This window comes from Schistocerca americana, chromosome 1 (assembly GCF_021461395.2).
Source record: "Schistocerca americana isolate TAMUIC-IGC-003095 chromosome 1, iqSchAmer2.1, whole genome shotgun sequence".
In the NCBI taxonomy this organism is placed as follows: Eukaryota; Metazoa; Arthropoda; class Insecta; order Orthoptera; family Acrididae; genus Schistocerca; species Schistocerca americana.
Window position 1 is genome coordinate 595,055,707 of NC_060119.1, and position 22,216 is coordinate 595,077,922.

At 38.6% G+C, this 22,216-nt stretch overlaps 1 protein-coding gene across 2 annotated transcripts in view; it reads left to right on the forward strand.

The window, feature by feature from the left end:
• LOC124606835 overlaps positions 1-22,216 on the forward strand; it is a 206,326-nt gene that overhangs the window by 113,529 nt on the left and 70,581 nt on the right. For both annotated transcript variants that reach the window (XM_047138914.1, XM_047138921.1), the window contains exons 7-8: positions 11,085-11,209; positions 18,877-18,979. In XM_047138914.1, coding sequence (XP_046994870.1) covers positions 11,085-11,209; positions 18,877-18,979 — 228 coding nt within the window. The remainder of the gene's footprint in view (positions 1-11,084; positions 11,210-18,876; positions 18,980-22,216) is intronic.

Sequence of the window (22,216 nt, forward strand, 5' to 3'; positions counted from 1 at the left end):
TTTCGGGTAACCGCCAGTGCTGAAAAAATGATGGTGTCCATGTTCTGGGACAGCGAGGACGTAATCCTTACCCATTGCGTTCCAAAGGGCACTACGGTAACAGGTGCATCGTACGAAAATGTTTTGAAGAACAAATTCCTTTCTGCACTGTAACAAAAACATCCGGGAAGGGCTGCGCGTGTGCTGTTTCACCAAGACAACACACCCGCACATCGAGCTAATGTTATGCAACAGTTTCTTCGTGATAACAACTTTGAAGTGATTCCTCATGCTCTCTACTCACCTGACCTGGCTCCTAGTGACTTTTGGCTTTTTCCAACAATGAAAGACTCTCTCCATGGCCGCACATTCACCAGCCGTGCTGCTATTGCCTCAGCGATTTTCCAGTGGTCAAAACAGACTCCTAAAGAAGCCTTTGCCGCTGCCATGGAATCATGGCGTCAGCGTTGTGAAAAATGTGTACGTCTGCAGGGCGATTACGTTGAGAAGTAACGCCAGTTTCATCGATTTTGGGTGAGTAGTTAATTAGGAAAAAAAATCTGAGGCCTTAGAACTTGAATGCACCTCGTATTCCAATAACAAAATCTTCTTGGGTGATCAGCTGAGAGGTGGCGTCATCCTGTTGCAACGTTTCAGTGAGTTTCGTATGTATCATCTTCAGGCAAAATGTTGGGTTGCTGTGTTCTGCATATCTGTATAGCCGCTGAACTGCTGTCCTCTCCTGTGGGCAGGCCAGTAATGTGCTTCTGGAAGCGGGTGCCATGCCAGTGATGGGAAATGTGGTGCAGCCCGTGTGGGTGAAACGTAGATGGGAAGGACCTACTATTCAGCTTTTCACCTAGGTGTCACTGGAAGATTCCTTACCTCTAACTGAGGGATACTTTGAGGAGGACACAGACAAATTTTTTTGATGTTTACTAACAACCACTTATTTCATATTGTTGGGAAATTCTATGAGTAAATAGGTAAGTTTGCCGTGGTCTTCCCGTTATCCCTGGGTATGGCTAATATATACATGGAGCATTTCAAAAACATAGTGCTGAATACCACCAATCTAAAACTGAAGATATTTTACAGGTATGAAGATAATACATATGTGGTATGGCCATATGGCAGAAGAAACCTACAGAGGTTTCTACATCATCTCAGTGCTGTTTACAACAGCATCAAGTTCATCATGAAGATAGAAGAGATTGGAAGCGTATCCTTCTTGGACATTTTTGATCAAGAGAAGGTCTGACTTTGCGATACTGGGTTTACAGGAAGAAGACACATGTGGCCCTTTACCTTAATGCTTGGAGTTGCCACCATCAGACACAACACAACTCAGTTTTAACCACCTTAGTACGTAATGCAAGATCGATTGACAATAAGAAGAGCTTTTTAAATAAGTTAAGACATCTGTAGGACACTTTCCGCAAAAATGGTTACAAGAGACTAATATGAGACGTGCCTTAAAGGCAGATAAGAAGAGGGAGGACAAATCAGAAGGAAGAAGTAGCCAAACATGTAGTGGTTCTGCCATATGCAGGACTTCCAACAGCCAAGGTCACGAGAATAACAGCGAAACATCAAATAATGACCGTTTTCCATGCAACACAGAAAATTAAGGACATGCTTGGCTCCTCCAAAGACCAGTTAGGACTGCATACGCCAGGCATTACAGTATTTAGTGTAAATGTGGGACGCAGTATGTTGGGCAGAGACAGTGATGCTTCTTACAATGTGTAGCATTACATGAGTATGTCCAATATAGTCGGATCTACTTTGCGTCACGTGAGTGTAGGGGAGTCGAAACAAGTAGTGACCCATAACGTCATATCAACTTGAGATTTTTTTTTATATATATACATGTAATTCATTTCTATATTTTATTGATTATTTGCAGAGTAAAGAATTTAATTATGTACAACATTTAATAGGTAATGAGTTTTAATGAGATAGATATAAATATGTTTCGACCTAGCAAATCACCTTGTCGCATTATGCATGATATGTTTTCTCTTTGTAAGAAAAAAACTTCTGTGTTGCTCGAGTGCGTGATCAAGTAGTTGTCGAGTGTGGATCTTGTGTAGCTTTCATGAATGAGCATAGAATTGTTAATTTACAACCTGGAGTTGATTTAAAAATTATTCTAGGAAACCACGGCCTGAGTTTGGTGCAAACAAATCGCGCGCTTATTCTCAAATATTTGTGCGGAGTTTAAGGATATTGGGCATTATTGTCACGTGTATGATTCAGTAACATTAACCACAATTTACGGACATTAACTTGATAATAACTATGAAAGACTTATATGAGTGGCATAGTAATCTTCTGGATGCTTAAAGCAAGCGAGAAGCGATTTGCTGCCGGGATATGACAAATATTAATCATTGCATAGTCAACTTGTTGATACGTTGCTTAGCAAACTCATAAACAGACAGTGATAGAATTACTGAAACGATCTTTGAAGTATCAATGACCTCTACACAAATCAAAAACTAATTACTCTAACTGTGGGTGACTTCTGGTTTGGATGAAGGTTTTTTTTTTATTTCAGCTAATTGGTATTAATAAACTTCTTCCGAGGTTGAAACTTCGATGGTGTCGCGCTCATTCAGTTCAGTAGAACTATAGATAGTACTAGCTATGCTACTATTTATAGTTTTAAAAGAAAAGAGAGCACATACCTATTTTTCTTTTGAGAAATGTTCGTACTTCAGTCATCAGTCTTCTCAAACCAGAGGCACAAGTGACGCTCCCTCACAGCACTACGATATCGTGAAGCACCACACACATGTGCCCCCTTCTCACTACCTTTCTGCATTGAAAACCCTGAGATATAGCCACGGTACAAAGAAGGAAGAAAGAAGAGGAAAGGTCAGCAAAAGAAATGGAGCAAAGAGAGAAGGGGAGGTCACATCGCCTACAGAATTACATGGATTGGATTATGACCATTTAAGATTCTCACAGAGATGTCTAACGTCTGGGACTTTGCAACTAAAGAATCTATCAAGATTCGAGTAAGTTCAATTGTGCTTGGCACGTGGTGGCAGGAGAGGTGGGGGGGGAGTAGGAGAGATGCTGGACAGTAGTGTGCACCTGCGTGTGAACCTCGTACAGAGCACGAGGTGCATTCAAGTTCTAAGGCCTCCGATTTTTTTTTTCTAATTAAATATTCACCCGAAATCGATGAAACTGGCGTTACTTCTCGACGTAATCGCCCTGCAGACGTACACATTTTTCACAACGCTGACGCCATGATTCCATGGCAGCGGCGAAGGCTTCTTTAGGAGTCTGTTTTGACCACTGGAAAATCGCTGAGGCAATAGCAGCATGGCTGGTGAATGTGCGGCCACGGAGAGTATCTTTCATTGTTGGAAAAAGCCAAAAGTCACTAGGAGCCAGGTCAGGTGAGTAGAGAGCATGAGGAATCACTTCAAAGTTGTTATCACGAAGAAACTGTTGCATAACATTAGCTCGATGTGCGGGTGCGTTGTCTTGGTGAAACAGCACACGCGCAGCCCTTCCCGGATGTTTTCGTTGCAGTGCAGGAAGGAATTTGTTCTTCAAAACATTTTCGTAGGATGCACTTGTTACCGTAGTGCCCTTTGGAATGCAATGGGTAAGGATTACGCCCTCGCTGTCCCAGAACATGGACACCATCATTTTTTCAGCACTGGCGGTTACCCGAAATTTTTTTTGGTGGCGGTGAATCTGTGTGCTTCCATTGAGCTGACTGGCGCTTTGTTTATGGATTGAAAAATGGCATCCACGTCTCATCCATTGTCACAACCGACAAAAAGAAAGTCCCATTCCTGCTGTCGTTTCGCATCAACATTGCTCGGCAACATGCCACACGGGCAGCCATGTGGTCGTCCATCAGCATTCGTGGCACCCACCTGGATGACACTTTTCGCATTTTCAGGTCGTCATGCAGGATTGTGTGCACAGAACCCACAGAAATGCCAACTCTGGAGGCGATCTGTTCAACAGTCATTCGGCGATCCCCCAAAACAATTCTCTCCACTTTCTCGACCATGTCGTCAGACCGGCTTGTGCGAGCCCGAGGTTGTTTCGGTTTGTTGTCACACAGCGTTCTGCCTCCATTAAACTGTCGCACCCACGAACGCACTTTCGACACATCCATAACTCCGTCACCACATGTCTCCTTCAACTGTCGATGAATTTCAATTGGTTTCACACCACGCAAATTCAGAAAACGAATGATTGCACGCTGTTCAAGTAAGGAAAACGTCGCCATTTTAAGTATCTAAAACAGTTCTCATTCTTGCTGCTGGCGGTAAAATTTCATCTGCCGTACGGTGCTGCCATCTCTGGGACGTATTGACAATGAACGCGGCCTCATTTTAAAACAATGCGCATGTTTCTATCTCTTTCCAGTCCAGAGGAAAAAAAATCGGAGGCCTTAGAACTTGACTGCACCTCGTAGGAGGCGACGTATATAAGCCTGTTGCCAACTCCTAGGCATTGAGTTCATCAGCACACTTTATAATGGCAACATGAACCTTTGCCAAAAAATTGTGCCCATTGGACACTGTCTTCTTGTTGCTCACCCATGAACTGTTTTGTCAAGATTTTTGTTTGGTCATTCTCTTATTTCCATTTCAAAGAACATTCTACATGCCCCTGAAGTCCCTCCTTACTGTTCTTCCTTTCTATACAATTTACCACTTTTCACCCTCTTTTGTTTCCATGAGTTTGAAAACTGTTGATCTCTAGGAGATTGTGAAGTTAGTCACATACTTGAGGGTAAACATATACAAGAAGTAGTCATAAAGTTTTAATTGTAACCTCAAAAAAAGTACATAATTATTCTTTTGTTGGTTTGCAGGTATATGTCTGCAGTCAGTTGTGCCAGGGATGTAGACATGTACCTGCAAACAAACAGGAAGTTAACTACGAAGTGATCTTTGTGACTTCCTCTTGTATGTTAGCATTGTGAAATATTCACTGTACTGGACTCTTAACTCAGTCTTTGTGCTGACCATATATCAATCTGTACTTGCAAGTAATGCAAAAATTTTGTAATTGAATTGTTGAAGTATTAATGTGTGGTCTTTATGAAGAAATGTCTTTCTGCCATGAGGAAGCACTCTCTCACACCATTAACACATTATAAACCTTGAAATTAGATGCCAGATTTAAAAGCCATTTGAGATGAAATTTGAAATTCCGTAATGATGTTTGACAGGGTGCGGCTATATGCCTCAGCTATTGCTTGGAATAGAAATTGTAAGATATAATATCATACAGTGTTGCCTCAGGGCTGTGAATGATATGACACTAATTTGCGTATGTAAATGACTTATGTTGCTTTGTATTCATACACACTTAAATGTGCCTGTGCATGTTATTTTGTACATCATTGTAAGTCATAAGTGAATGAAACAAAAATAAGTGAAGTAATATGGTGAATACTCTACAATTTTATTTGTATGTACAGAACTCGTGGGATTAAGGTTGTCCCTGATTCCTTATTATCAGAATGTTTTCAGAAATTAACATTGTTGCCACAAAGTAGTTAATATTCAGTTGCATTGTAATTTTTGTAATCTCCAGTCTTTTGTGAGAGACATCCTTGCTTCCTAATTTCTTGAATATGTTTGGAAAAAGCTAGCACAAAAAGTTATTGGCTACTGAGCATGTCAACCATTTAAGAACACACTGAGAATTTCATAACACACTGAAAAGAATATGTTTGGAAATAGCAAGCACAAAAGAAATTATTGGTTACAGAGCATGTCAATCATTTAAAAACACTCTGAGAATTTCATAACACACTGAAAAGAACTGCAGATATAAGTGAAATCAAGAATACTCAATCTTCTGTGATGCCATTAACAAAAGATAGAAAGTATTGTGGAAGTGTTCAGCCTTCACTTAAATTTATTTAACAATCTAAGAATGGTGTAATACAAAAGCAAGCAATGCTTTCCAGTTTAAGTAATTTTGACACTTTATCAGTTATAATAAAAATAAACCATGAAACCACAAGTCAAAAATCAACAATTACAGAACTTATTCATGGCATTCCATACTGCATGCACTAAAACAAAGTTACACGATTGTAACTTACAAGGGAGTGGTCAAATCCGACATGTCAAAACCCACCCTGAAATTTTTATGCAGGAATAATGCAATGAAAGAAATGCACTGTCCAAATTTTAGCTGCTAAGACTTACTGCAAGTATTTTTTAAAAATTGTTGAAATTGCCCATTTATGTCGCTCAAAGAGCTGCTTATGACAGCGGTTTGTACAGACCTTCCTGCTTAGCACCCGATTCGCTGTGACGAGAGCATAGCGATGTGTAGTGACGCAAAAGGTATTCGAAACACCTAAACCATCTAAAAACATCATGTATCATAAATGTTTTGAAAGAGAGACAGTTTGCATCACCAGTTAAACTGTATAATACGTAATTCTTATAAAGGTGATAGCAGGGGAAAATAAATCAAGGCGGTGTTTGCTGGGAAAATAAATCAATGCGGTGTTTGCTGTTACATTATAGATGACTTCCATCAGTCGTGGCTTTATGTTATTGAAATTAAGTATTTCTTACACATGCATCATTTTATGACAATTCATGTAGAATAGTTCTTATGACAATGTACATTTATGATTATGTATGATAATCTAAATTTTGTTAGCAATGTAACAGCTCCTTTTTTGTGCCCCATAGGCATCACAATAAAGCAAAGTGTGATTTGAATGATGAAAACAAACATTTTCCTTACACTAGGCACACTTGACAAAAGAAAAATGTATGCTTTCAGGCACATTGAGGTAATTACTAGTTTTATTTAGCAGAATTGTGGTGGACTAAGAAGTGGTCCTGGTTGTTGCTGTATTTATTATGCTGCGTACCAAGCATACTTTAAGCAATTTGTAAAACGTGCCAATGTGAACTTATAATGCACAAAAGACTGGAATTTTAGAATACTGCTCTCCTGATAGATGTCAAATGACACTTAGCTGTTGGAAATTACACTCTCCCATAATTTCCTGAAAAATACTTAACACAGTCAAAAAATTCTTTATGGAGAGTCACATTGGTTGTTCGGGGTGGAATGTGAATTATGTCAACAGTCTTTCTGCTGTCTTCTTTAGAGATGGAGGTATTGTTATGTCCCGACCAAGAGTCTAACAAAATCAGTTAATTTTTGTAACTGGTTAGAAATCATTTTGAATGAAATGTTAAAAATTATTTTTTCCTATTTTTCCAGATTTTGATAGATTGATTATAAGATGTCTGCCACTAAACAGTCTTCTTCTTCTTCTTCTTCTTCTTCTTCTTCTTCTTCTTCTCTCTTTTTTCTTTTTTTTTTTGTCCAAATATGACTTGAGATACCTGTAGACAGATATAAAGCTGCAGAAATGGTGATCCACTCATACTTATCACTGTCATTGTTGTATTTGATTGTGTCACAGCATTAACACTTAACTGATGAAGTGCGGTCTCCCCTACCAATCAGTAATTCTAAAGCTTTACGTTGACATATTGTTTTGTGTTTTCTGTCCCAACTTCTGTCTACCTTATGCACTTATGTCCATGAGAATTGTTGAGGTTTCAGTTTATCTCCAGCTGTTACTGAGTGAGAAGTGTTCCATTATTATTAACATGTGCGGTATGTGTGATGCACCTCACAAGCTATGTTATGTTGAGTGGAGGTAAGCCCGCGCATAGTAGCATTTATCTAAGTGATCCACAGTACAGTTCTGTAATACAGTCATGCCTAAATGACGTAAGCGATGTTGACGAGTATGGTGAAGACTTCTATGTGGAGTTATGTATGATAATTAAGATCCCAAAATTTTGGCCGATGAAAGGAAGGATATTGCAATAAGCAGTGTTTGTGGTAAGGTTTATTATGGAAAAACAGGTTTAAATAGTCTTGTGAACCTTTTATCACAAGATGCAGGACACAAAGCACAATATCATTCTTCAGCTGCCAGACAGAGTCAAGCATGTATAGTAGTAAATTCAGCTGAACCTGAGGTGGTTTGAAATCTGTTCCCCCCACAGAAGAAATGCTACAAGAAATAGTAGCTTTGACCAACATGAAAACTGGAGTTGAAGGGCAAAAATATAAAATTCCGCACTGCACTGATATGCATGACATAGGCATTAGAGTTCTGCACTTTGTTGTGACCTTTAATGTATTCTGCTGCACTGAAGTCAAATCACAATAGTAGTAGGGCAGTTTTTGCAACAGTGGTTATGGTAGAGATATTTTTCGGTGTGCCGTGAGCGATACTTCTTTCAGTGCTGTGCTTTGACAGTGCCGCTACCAGAGAAGAGAAGAAGAAAACAGATTCTACAGCTCCAATTTCAGAACTATTTTCGAAGTTCAAATTACACGTGCCTAAGAAACCTGCCAAGTATGGCATAAAACTGATGTGTCGTTCAGGTGTTGGAAATGGGTATTTTCTGGGTGGATATATCTGCGGTGGTAAAAATTCTGATGGAGATACCCTTTCAGAATAAGAACTAAAATTCTCAAAATGAAAAGAGTCAGTAAAAAGCCTATTGAAGCCTATACAAGGAACAAATAGGAGCATCACCAGGGACAATTGGTTTTCTTCTATAGAGCTTATGGATATCATGAAGACCAAGACTGAATTATGTTGGGACAATGAGGCAAAAAAGAGAGATACCAATTGAATTCCTCCCCAGTAAATCGGGAGAAGTAGGTTCCTGTCAATTTGTATTAAAAAACAAGAAGAAGAACTAAACTGTAGCCTCTTACATGCCAAAAAAGAACAAGGTAGTGATTGTTTTATCATCTATGCGTCTATGATGTGTCTGTTGACACCACCACTCAGAAACCAGACCTGATAGCATTTTATGACCTCACCAAAGGAGGAGTAGATTCTCTGAATGAGAAGTTCACCAATTACTGTAGTGGTTGACTTACTAGATTATGGCAATATTTTACCAGATTCTGGACATTAGAGCTCTCTATCCATGTATAGTATATAACTCCTTCAAAGCCAAAGCTGTTGTCAGTCCTCAACTAGAAAGAAGATTCAATGACACGAAAATAAATCGTGAACTCCAGGTGTGTATTCAAAAAGTCCTGGGGGTATCAGAAGAGATGATTTCTTACACAATAAAAGAAAAGCTTGAAAAGAGGAGAACCTACTCCTTGTGCGAACCTCATAAGAAGAGGAAGACATATTTGTTTTCTGTGTAAAAATACAGTGTATCTTAAATGCATAAAAATGTTGTAAACAATTTGCTGCACAACTGTGAAGCACGAGCAGTTTTCATTGTCGCAAAAATATGTATTCTTTTGTTTACAAAATAATAGTATTGATTCTTTGAGTTGTTCACCACAAGCATTGGTAAGTGAACTTTCATGTTTTCTTTATAACAGAACAATAGCTGTGAATATAATACACATGTGTTTCTTCTATTCTTTACAAAACATCACTGTTGCACATCAGCGGTAAGAAATACTCGGATTACTGTAAAAATGTAAAAAGCCAGAATACGTTATATTAAACCCAGTATTTAATCATTCAGTTGAACCCATTCACCTCTAAATATGCAGTAAATTACGTAATAATTTTACTAATACAGTACACTTGGTACAAAGGTTTAAATCAATAAGAGTAATTTTCTGTGAATTTTTTTAAGCTCAATGAAAGCAAGTTGTATAAAGTGTACATATATAGAGTTTTATATATTATTTTGTACAATCAGGATACCCGATCTGAGATTTCTGTAAATGTGAGGAAATAATAAAGCAAAGTGGTGTGGTAGACGTCAACTCACAAACTGTGCCCAATACAAGTAACTCACAGGTTAAGAGTTAATTGACTGCACGGCACACTCTGTCTTTTTTCGCCTGGAGATGATCTAGTGTGGGTTGCTCGCAGTTCCGTCATGAAACTTGGCTTATCAGCATTAGACACAGCAAACTTCATCTTCATGTCAGCTAGGAATTAATGGCATCTCCTCTACACTTTTACTTGAAATAAACCTTGTTGCTCTGCAACTTCATATATTGTATGATTTCTTGAATCTGTTTAACTAGGTCGTAGAAGGCTTTAAATCAACAATGTTCATCTCAAATGCATTTCAGAGGATCCAGTCTTGTAGATCACTATCATTAACAGTGCATTGCTTCTCACAAACAGCTCTCATACCTCAAGAAAACTCATGTTAGTTGTTTTGTGCCAGTTATTAATTGTGGTAATGGGATTTTGTGACTACCCTTACATTATATCTTGTGGATATTTTTTCTTTTTTTCTTTTTCTCAACAGTTTTGTGAGTTTTATTTTGGCACGCATTCATTACTTTGGGTAAATACTTTTTTCCCTTTATATGGTTCATGGCCATATTTTACGAAACAAAACTGGGTTTGCATGCTCCTTAACATTAAGCCTTACACATAGTGTGTATTAATTCAGTTTAATCTCCATCTACCGCAAAAGCAGCAGGTAATTACTTTGGGTATTAAATGAGTTGAAAACAAAATTGGCTTTACAAATTACAGTCTCTCAGAGTTATGTTATTTGTTTATCAATGTGCCATCAACCAAAGGTACACACCTGTCATGTTGTGCATGTACGGTTTGCTACAGCTCCAGTAGGGATGTACAATTCGCCAGCCACCTGGTGAGCTGTGAATTTATCAACTTTCAACTTGTTTTTTTAAATACTTGCAGTGCATCATAGTTGCTAACATTTTGACAGTGTCTTTCTTGAAGCATATTCTTCTTGTATAAAAAATTACAGGGCAAATTTTGACGTGTCAGGTTGGACCATTCCCTAATTGGTTCCAGTGTTGTTATATTTCTTTAACTACTTTAAGATTATTAATTAGAAGAAGTGAATAACAAATGAAGAGAATGTACCTTCATTTAATAATGGAATAGAAAATATTGTTTTCCAGTTGTATAAAGATGTCAGAAAAAAATTCAAAACAAAGGAAATCTTTATTATTATTTGAACAGTGTTACTTAATTAGAAGTTCTGACATGTAATTTCTGCTATATTTTTTTGTGTAGTCGTAGGCACCATTAACATGAAGACAATGAGATACTGATCATCTTGTTTCAATCTATAAAGGAACGGCGTAAAGCATATGATCGGAGAGTAGCTGAAACACAACAGGTGGAACAAGCGTGGAGTGAATTAAATGACTTGCTGTCTCAGCTGCATCAGAAGATGGAGTATGCGGCCAACACAATAAGGTAAATAGTATTTGAGCTTTCATACTTTAAATGTAACATTTGAGGATTACTTTCCTTTGGGTAGGTACTACAGTCTTATTGTTTAGTTGGCCTTACTGATGCATCTGGATATAAAAATTTATTTTGAATTGTGTATTGTACAGTATCTTAATACACCATAATCTTTTAGTTACTCTTGGAAATCTTTTGAACTTAATGACGTTTTGCGCCATGTATGGTCTAGAAAATTTGTATACTATAGCAAGATTTTTTTTATGTGAAAGTAACTCGGTGTTTAATCGTGCAACACATTTCTTAAGAAATGAAGCAGTGAATGAATTTTTAAAATATTCTTCTTATCTATGTTGCTTAGTTTATTTATTTTGTAATTGACAACAAGAAGTATCTACCAGTATTCAACCATTTGCAGAAAGAAATTATGGAATTTTGTTTCAAGCAAAATTCATACTATTTACAGACTCACAGACTGCCTGAAAAATAAAACTATCAAAAATATTACGTAAAATCATTAGAGTGCAAATAAGCAGTGGTGTGAATCTCAGTTAATTGGAGTTTGTTTCTTGATCCATACAGAAGTATTGAAAACTGTGTCTGATCTGATTCCATCAAATGAGAACTAGAGAGCTGAAACACTTACTTTCTTTTATGAGCTATGACTGCAAATCTGTTACCATGTATGGGACTTGGAAAAATACTTTTTATTTTATAGGAGACGGAGGTCTTTGGTTGTCATCAGATCCTACTTGGTATTTAAATATTTTACCTCTAATCAAAGTAACATAACTAGCTTTGTACAATATGATAAAAATAATTATTTCACAGTTTATTAACTTTATATAAATATAAAAATTATGCGACAGAGTCAAACAATGGAAAATACAGGATGGAAATTAATAATATTATGGAAAGGATAGTTGCTACTCACCATATAGCGGAGATGCTGGGTCACAGAAATGCGTAACGAAAAGAGTGTACGAAAGTTAGCTTATGCATACAAGCTCTCTTCAAAACATTGTCCACAAAATGTTTCTATGCTTACCTTTTAATTATTGTGCATGGTCTCCTCTGAAATACTCTCCTCCACAATTGATACACCGCTCATAAAGCTGTTTCCACTTCCGGAAGCAGTCTAGGTACACTTCTTGCTGGGTTGCTCGAAGTGCTGTTTGTGAATTTCTTTTATCTTGCCTAACATTGCAAATCTTCATCCTTCTGACAGGTTTTTCAACTTTGGAATTAAATAAAGTCCTCAGGAGCCAGGTCTGGAGAGTACAGAGGTTGAGGCAGCACAGTGATTTCGTTTTGTGTGCAAGAGTCGCGTACCAACAGGAATGAATGTGCAGGTGTGTTATTGTGATGCAAGAGCCACATATTGTCTCACCACATTTCAGGCCATTTACTTAACACATGTTCTCGCAGGCTTCACAACACATCCCAATAATACCATCAATTAACAGTTTGTCCCCGTCTCACAAATTCGCACTGAGCTAACCCTTCAGTATATGTTGAAGGGCACCCTAAACGAGAACCTGAAAACTACTTTTGTGGTCAGCCAGAAAGCAATGACCATAGTTTACAGTCTGCAAGTCCACATTCTTCTTTTGTTCACTGAAAGAAACATTTCTACTCTGTTTACTCAGTGGGATCAGGAACTGTAATTATAAATAAAAGTTTTGAATTCTAACTGATTCAGTTATATTTAAGAAAATTTCATACGCACAACATAGGAATATTCCTGATAATAATACTAATAATAACAATAATAATGATATCTCTATCATCAACAGCATTATGAGCAGTCCTGAGGCGACTTCTATGGTAAGTTGCCACTAAATGGTCTTTTGCCATGACTTCTGATAATCAAAGTTAATTGCCCACCAAATAGTGGAAAATAATTTCATCAGTTGCCATGCAGTTTTCTTAACATTACAGGTGACATTCAAACAGTTACTTTGTGAGATCTAAGCAATCCAGGATGGTTTACAGTCCTCGCAAGTTCACTTCCTATTCGTACTCAGAACATGCATTTAGTTGCGGCCTGGCTGTGACGTCACTCAAGACAGTGCTAAGCCGGCGTTTGACTGACGTGGACCGTATGGTAGCTGGGTGTGAAGTAAAGTCAAGTTGAGACACTGCCTGTTAGGCTGTATTTATAAATGGGTGCAGCGGACAGCTGAAGGGAACACCTGCTCCATCCCAAAGTAGCAGCACCTAAATGGCCACTTTCTCGGACACACATAGTTTTTACCACTCTTGTGTATCAATTTACAATCTTTGTAATTTTTGTATGTATGGAATTAAGTAGGCTTTAATCACAGAAAAAGTACATATAAACTTTGTCGTCTCGAATTTTTAGATTGGAACTGACAGTAGAACATGACCTCTGAACTACACCTGTAAGAGATCTTGTATTGATTGTTATTTACATTTAACGGGCATGGCAATAAAAAAAAACTGCCTTCAATTAGTTGCATTGATGGAACATACCTCCATGAAACTGAAAAATTGTTTAAAGGAGTGTCAAAGAATAAGATGATGCATAGAATGTGCCTGTAACTCGCTCCTGGAGATTCAGCCTACTTCTCTATTTGGGTCTTATTACAGAACATGAAGCAAAAAGTGTCCTTGTATGGGTGAAGTGATTTAAATAAGTTTGCCTCTTCATCTAACTGGGGTGAAATTACATTACGTGTTCCACAGGGTTCAATCATGGCTCCCCTTCTCTTCTTGATATATGTGAACGACCTCCCTTGCTATCTGAAACAGGAAGTTGAACTGACACTGTTTACTGATGATACAAGCATCATTATTAATCCAGTAAAAGAAAGTCCAATTGAAAATGGTACAAATAAGGTCTTTGGAAAAGTCATTAATTGGTTTTCTGAAAATGGGTTTGCTCTAAACTTTGAAAAAACACAGTACATCCAATTGTCTGCTGCAAAAAGTACAGTTCCTTCAATAAATATAACATCAATGGAAGTCAGTAGACAGGGTAGAGCATACCAAGTTTTTGGGTGTACATATAGATGAGAATTGTAATTGGAAAATTCATATTTTGGATCTCCTAAAGCAACTAGGTTCAGCAATTTTTGCGATCCGAATAATTGCCAATTTTGATGATGTAGATATATGTTAGTAAGCTAACATACTTTTACTCTCTGAAGTCACATGGAATAATACACTCCTGGAAATTGAAATAAGAACACCGTGAATTCATTTTCCCGGGAAGGGGAAACTTTATTGACACATTCCTGGGGTCAGATACATCACATGATCACACTGACAGAACCACAGGCACATAGACACAGGCAACAGAGCATGCACAATGTCGGCACTAGTACAGTGTATATCCACCTTTCGCAGCAATGCAGGCTGCTATTCTCCCATGGAGACGATCGTAGAGATGCTGGATGTAGTCCTGTGGAACGGCTTGCCATGCCATTTCCACCTGGCGCCTCAGTTGGACCAGCGTTCGTGCTGGACGTGCAGACCGCGTGAGACGACGCTTCATCCAGTCCCAAACATGCTCAATGGGGGACAGATCCGGAGATCTTGCTGGCCAGGGTAGTTGACTTACACCTTCTAGAGCACGTTGGGTGGCACGGGATACATGCGGACGTGCATTGTCCTGTTGGAACAGCAAGTTCCCTTGCCGGTCTAGGAATGGTAGAACGATGGGTTCGATGACGGTTTGGATGTACCGTGCACTATTCAGTGTCCCCTCGACGATCACCAGTGGTGTACGGCCAGTGTAGGAGATCGCTCCCCACACCATGATGCCGGGTGTTGGCCCTGTGTGCCTCGGTCGTATGCAGTCCTGATTGTGGAGCTCACCTGCACGGCGCCAAACACGCATACGACCATCATTGGCACCAAGGCAGAAGCGACTCTCATCGCTGAAGACGACACGTCTCCATTCGTCCCTCCATTCACGCCTGTCGCGACACCACTGGAGGCGGGCTGCACGATGTTGGGGCGTGAGCGGAAGACGGCCTAACGGTGTGCGGGACCGTAGCCCAGCTTCATGGAGACGGTTGTGAATGGTCCTCGCCGATACCCCAGGAGCAACAGTGTCCCTAATTTGCCGGGAAGTGGCGGTGCGGTCCCCTACGGCACTGCGTAGGATCCTACGGTCTTGGCGTGCATCCATGCGTCGCTGCGGTCCGGTCCCAGGTCGACGGGCACGTGCACCTTCCGCCGACCACTGGCGACAACATCGATGTACTGTGGAGACCTCACGCCCCACGTGTTGAGCAATTCGGTGGTACGTCCACCCGGCCTCCCGCATGCCCACTATACGCCCTCGCTCAAAGTCCGTCAACTGCACATACGGTTCACGTCCACGCTGTCGCGGCATGCTACCAGTGTTAAAGACTGCGATGGAGCTCCGTATGCCACGGTAAACTGGCTGACACTGACGGCGGCGGTGCACAAATGCTGCGCAGCTAGCGCCATTCGACGGCCAACACCGCGGTTCCTGGTGTGTCCGCTGTGCCGTGCGTGTGATCATTGCTTGTACAGCCCTCTCGCAGTGTCCGGAGCAAGTATGGTGGGTTTGACACACCGGTGTCAATGTGTTCTTTTTTCCATTTCCAGGAGTGTATTTTGGGGTAACTCCACATTTGGACAAAAAGTATTCACTGCTCAAAAGAAAGTGGTTAGAATAATGTGTGGGGTTCATAGTTACACATCTTGTAGGCATCTTTTTAAAAGATTGGGAATTCTTACAACAGCCTCACAATACATCTTCTCATTAATTAAATTTGTTCTCGACGCCATGAATCAGTTTAAAAACAACAGTGATATTCATGATTATAATACCAGAAAGAAGAAGGACTTACACTATCCTTTGCTCAACCTATCTTTGGCACAGAAAGGGGTAAAATATGGTGCTATAAAAAATTTTCATCAAATTACCAGATGAAATAAGGTGTCTGACCGACAGCAGTAATAGCTTCAAAAAGAAATTGAAATCATATCTCCTTGACAACTCCTTCTATATCATAGATGAATTCTTAAATAGGAATAAATAAATCTATAAATATAGTATATGGATTTTGTGCGATTTAAGGGAATGGGGTAAATAATAGAAATATTAATCTTTAACTTTGTATTGTAATATATATGTTAAAAAATTTTGTTTCATATGTGCATTTCTTGTGCACTTGACACGTTACACATCATAATGGCTACCGTACTGTGTGATTTATCAATGGAACACGCAACTAACTAACTAACTGACTGACTATAAGGGTGGTTTAAATGGAGGTTGCGAAACAATCAATAGAGGGGGTCAGAAAACAGGCTGTGCAAGAACTACAACAGCCCATCATACTGTATTTTATAGATGCCTGAATTCGAAAAGTTAATGTTTGTTACCTGTCTTGTGTCTGAGCTGAAGTTTCAGAATATTGTGTGTCTATTGTTAGACAAAGAATAAGAAAATTTTTGTCCAGATGACACACTATGGAAAAGTTTCTCAACAGCTAGAGAAAAAATTTAAGAACACAACCATCACATCTATTTTTCAGATAAAGAACACTCTAAAACTTTGGCTTTGACACAAGATAGGTAACATGTGTAATAGGTTTCAAATTCAAGTGTCTTCAAAGTACGGAGTGGGATGATTGTGACAAATTTTATATTGGGCAGAGGAATAGAAATTTTAATATTAGATTCAGGAAACATACACAGCCACAGAACAAAACTGCTGTTAGATTATTGCTAAAACTCTCACTGAAAAATTACTATGTGTCATTCACAGCAGCAGCCAAGTTAGTACTCAGATATTAAGCCCAAGACCACAAGCAAAAGGCTATGAATGAAAGACCCAGAGGGCTGCTGTTCTGGCTCTTAAATACCTTCACTTGTATTCCACCCTTTCCAATCTCAATCAGTTTTACTTTAAACAGAAAAAAATCCAGACTTAAATTTATAATAAACATTTAGAAAGAAGCACCTTTTTTTGCCAGTCTTTTTTAACCTCATTACTAATCTACATATAGTAAATAACTGAATACAGCTCAGCTGTGAAGAGTTTTGTAAAGAAATTTGAGAAATTTTTTCCACGTGTTTTCTTCCATCTCTACAACACAAAACCTTCAGTAGTAAATACTGTGTAGCTGTGAGGTACGATTTATATCTGCTATCAAATTAGAATAACTGTGTCAATAGCTGATTTAGTGGTGTTGCAGAATTTGTATCGTGCTAATTTAGAACAACACTGAAACTCATTCATCCGATCCAAATTTAGCAGATTCTTGAACTGGTTTCATTTTCTGAACTAAGATTACAATTGATATCCAGTTAGTGTTATTTATATTACCAACCTTACATGTTTTTATATTGAGTGTAATTGACAACCTGTGATCACGTGGATGAAAAATGGGATTTAATTTTATGGTTTAGGAACAGATTTTCTTTTTTCTGTATTTTAAAACATAGAAAAATGAAAATGAATTCCTATGCCATGAAATGAAAATCTGCTAGTTATCTCTGTGATCAGTCAGTTACTCTAAATTTGAGCTACGTCACCACATCAGTGCAAGCAAAACTAAGCAGTGAATCCATTAAGTTGCAGACAGGCACAATGAAAAGATGCTTACACATTAGCTTTGAGCCAAAGCCTTCATCAGAAAAGGAAACACACATATTCATTCAAACAAGCAAGCACACCTCACGCACACATAACTGCCGTCTCCAGCAGCTCAGACTGTAATGTGTTCCAGTCCGAGCTGCTGGAGACTGTGGTCATGTGAGCATGAGATGTGCTTGCTTGTATGAATAAATGTGCTTGCTCGAGTGAATATGTGTGTGTGTGTGTGTGTGTGTGTGTGTTTCCTTTTCTGACAAAGGCTTTGGCTGAAGTTTATGTGTAAGTGTATTTTCATTGTGCCTGTCTGCACCTTTAGGTGTGGCGTTTGTGGCAAACAGCACTCTTATCTTTTCCTTATATTGTTGGTATTCCAACCTGGAGTTTCTGTTGTTTGACAAACAAACGTTTTTATGAACTGTACACCTGCTGCAATAAAATGTAGTTACATAATCTAAACACAGCCACCACATATAAATTTACATTACAAAAGTACACTGAAAGATTTAATCACAGCATATAAGCCCCTGTACTTTCATGACTACGTGAGGAACAATGAAATATCCTACAAAGTCACACCTTTTCCATACATGCTACTCTATCTTGTTCTGTTAACTCACTGATGCCTTTTATCTCGTTACATACTTTGACGTATGAGCTCTATACTTACAACCGACACTTGGAAAGGAGGACTTCATTAAAATTGGAACCCCTGCTTATGAGCACAAAAGTGAAGAAAACAGTTTTGAATCATAGCTGCCTTTCGTTGCATACACTTCCAGGAAATTAGGAAAGTTAATTTGCAGGTCACATGCATGGTCCTTTGTGTAGAAGTCTTCACATTTTTAAAATTTACACAAAATTTCTCTATATTATTTTATTGAAGAAGAAGAAGAAGAAGAAGGAAATTAGCTGTAGAATGGCAGTGCATTCATCAGTGCATGGATGAACTGTTAAATTTTACGTAGTAAATTGATACATGTTGGTCTTTTGTAAAGAAAAATGGGGAAAAAGGGGGGGGGGGGGGGGTGTATGAAGTGAGAAAATTTACTCATGGCTGTACATACATTCACAGATGTACAAACTGTGGGAAGAGGCACCGCAGAATAAGCGTTGACCGGCCATGTTATGCAGCTCGTTTATGTGCACAGTGCAAGATACATCATGCAGCCAGGGAGGTAAGATTTAATCTGCATTCACTGACCTAAATGAATGTTCTCAGGATTATTCATGAAAATGAGTGTTGACCATTTCCCAATGTTATCTCTCAGCACCAGTACTGTTCCCCTATATTTATTATACTGTACTTAGAAGGTATGACAATACAGGGGAGAGGGGTGGCAAAATGTCAAGAAATGAAAAGCAGACACCAAGAGGAACTCTTCCCAACAGTAGCATTTGTTCTACTGAGTACTGTTAATGCTGCCATAACTGTGCTGTTTCTCTTAAAAGTTGTAAAAACTCTTGAAATTTAGTAAAACAATGTCATTTTGTTTCAAAATCACCTGATCTCAAAATTGCTTTTCTCAAAGAGCAAGAGTCAGCCTGGATGATGGGTACTGTTAAAGTAATCTGTTAGGATTTCTTATTAATTTTCATATTTCACCCCAAGAAATAAATGTGTAAATAATAGAGGAAGCATTTACTACCCAGCATAAAATTTCTCCTTATGTTACAGACTAAATTTTCAGTATGCATTTGGTTGTATTTCTTTCTACATTTATGTCCATGTAAAGTTTGGTGGAAAGTCAGTTACTTGAGATACATTGTGAAACAAATTACACCAGTATCAGATACCTTCAGAGAAACAATGTAAACATGCTTGCTTTATATGGTGAAGAAAAAATGCAGCACTTGGAGGTCAGCATTGGATTCCTCATCCAAATTCAGGACAAAAGTTTATCTAGCAAAATCAGATTGGATGCATTTTGAAAACACACGTCTGAAAATTAGGAGCTGGCACCATTGTCATACCATGCAGTGTGTTGGAGTCTACAGAGGAACACATGTCATCCCACAATACCATACCAACTATCATAGTCACTGGGTAGCCTGCTGGGACATCAAACCCACTTCTGCCACATGGAGCAATGGTTCGAATCGTCATTGGGATCCTTTTTTTATTTTTTAGACTTCCATCCCTGGTTCTTGTTGTTCATAAGCAATACATCATTTTGTCATTTGACAGTGGAATCCATTAAACTTCATGCAAGTGTCTACTAACCCCATAGTACACTACCATAACTGGTTGCGTCAAGTTCATGTAGGGTCACTTCCCAAAGTAGTACACAGACAATGAATATGTCGATATGCTTTTGGGGCCGGGTACATCCAATAACCGAGCTGCTGCTCGTGCATGCGCTGCATGGTATCCTCAAAAGTGCCTTACTGATGAAAATGTTTTTCATTGCCTGGAGCAAGGCCTTCGAGAAACCAATAAACTTCGTCCACAAGAAATGGACTGAAGTTCTCCAAGGACTAGATGTACTCCTCAAACGGAAGAACTGATTCTTGAAACCTCTCATCAATCACCTCGGTGAAGTACCCAGGATATTGCAAGGCAGTTCCCGATATCTGAAAGATTGGTGAAGAACTGTACCCATATCATTACACATTAACTCAACACCAGCAGCCAGAAGACTTCATTCAAGAAGTACAGTTTTATAAATGGCTTTTACACCAAGTGGAAGATAACAAACATTTTATAAATAATGTGATATGGACTGATGAGTTTGGCTTCACTCATGAAGGTATTTTCAACCTCCACAACAACCATTATTGCCCACATGTCACCCATGAATACGAAGTTGCCAGAATCAAATTTTTTTTAATCACATTTCTGTTAAACCAGTTGGTGGGACTAGGTTTTGCTAGATACATTTTTGTCTTGAATTGGGATGAGGAATCACACGCCAACAACCACATGCAGCACTTTCTTCTTCACCCTGTATATGAGAAATTTATAGCTATAAAGCGTTTGTACTTTGTCGTATAGGTTGCAATATTTATAAACTTGTTATGTCAGTAATAATTGGTTATTATTATTTATCATATTGTTATCTGTTTACATAAAACAAAAGTGTTTTCCAACATATTAACGCAACATTGGTATTTAAAAACATATAACAATAACAAATCCATTGGAATCCAAACAATGGTTTGTCTAAAGACAGCCCTTCAGTATGGGAAGCAAGCATGAACACAGAACACAGAACACAAAGAAGATGAATGTAACTTAGCTATTGAACTTGATTCTTTTTCTTTGCTTTTTTTCCAGAGCCAGTAGGGGTATTTTTTCTAAGTTGTATGATGATGTGTGTTTTCCATTGACAACAGAATTATACTGGATGTGTTCCTTACTTTATGATATTCTGCTTCAGTTTTTAAAGAAATAACTGTAAAATTTTTGAATTTAAGTCATGACAGATTAAGGTAAATGTTTCACTTGCACTAAACACATTTATTAAAACATACTGGTAGTACCACACAATACAAACATGTTGCCCTCATGGCTGCCTGCAACAGAATGCCTGCTCTTTACTCTCAGAGCCCCCTCCTGCATCTCGTGCCTGTCACCACATCTGCCAGTGACATGGGGTGGATTCGCTACATGAATACAATATAAAATATCTATTGGCAGACATATGTAACTATTTATTATACAGTGAAGTGTAGAGAAACAAGAATATTTGAAATAATTAGAAAAATTGAAGTAAACTGACATAACTTGTATTTGAAAGATCCAGGATGGAATATCAATAATATTATAAAAAAGAACAACATTATGAAAAGGATAGTAGCTACTAACAACATAGAGGAGATGCTGAGTAGCAGACAGGCACAACAGACAGACTGTTGGAAAGTGAGCTTTCAGCCAACAAGGCCTTTGTTGAAAAAATACACACACACACACACACACACACACACACACACACACACACAAACGCAACTCTCATACACGTGACCACAGTCTCCGACAGCCATTGTCTATTTTTGACAAAAGCCTTGTTGTCCAAAAGCTCACTTCCCAGCAGTCTTTTTGTTGTTGTTCAGCATCTCCACTATATGGTGAGTAGCAGCTATCCTCTTCATAATATTGTTACATTTCATCCTGGTTGTTTAATATTATGAAAAGGATAGTTTGCTATTCACCATATGGAGGAAATGGTGAGTCACAGATAAAAGACTGGCTACGCATATGAGCTTTCAGCCAAAAGTCCTTCTTAGAGTAGAAAAAACACACACATACACTCCTGGAAATTGAAATAAGAACACCGTGAATTCATTGTCCCGGGAAGGGGAAACTTTATTGACACATTCCTGGGGTCAGATACATCACATGATCACACTGACAGAACCACAGGCACATAGACACAGGCAACAGAGCATGCACAATGTCGGCACTAGTACAGTGT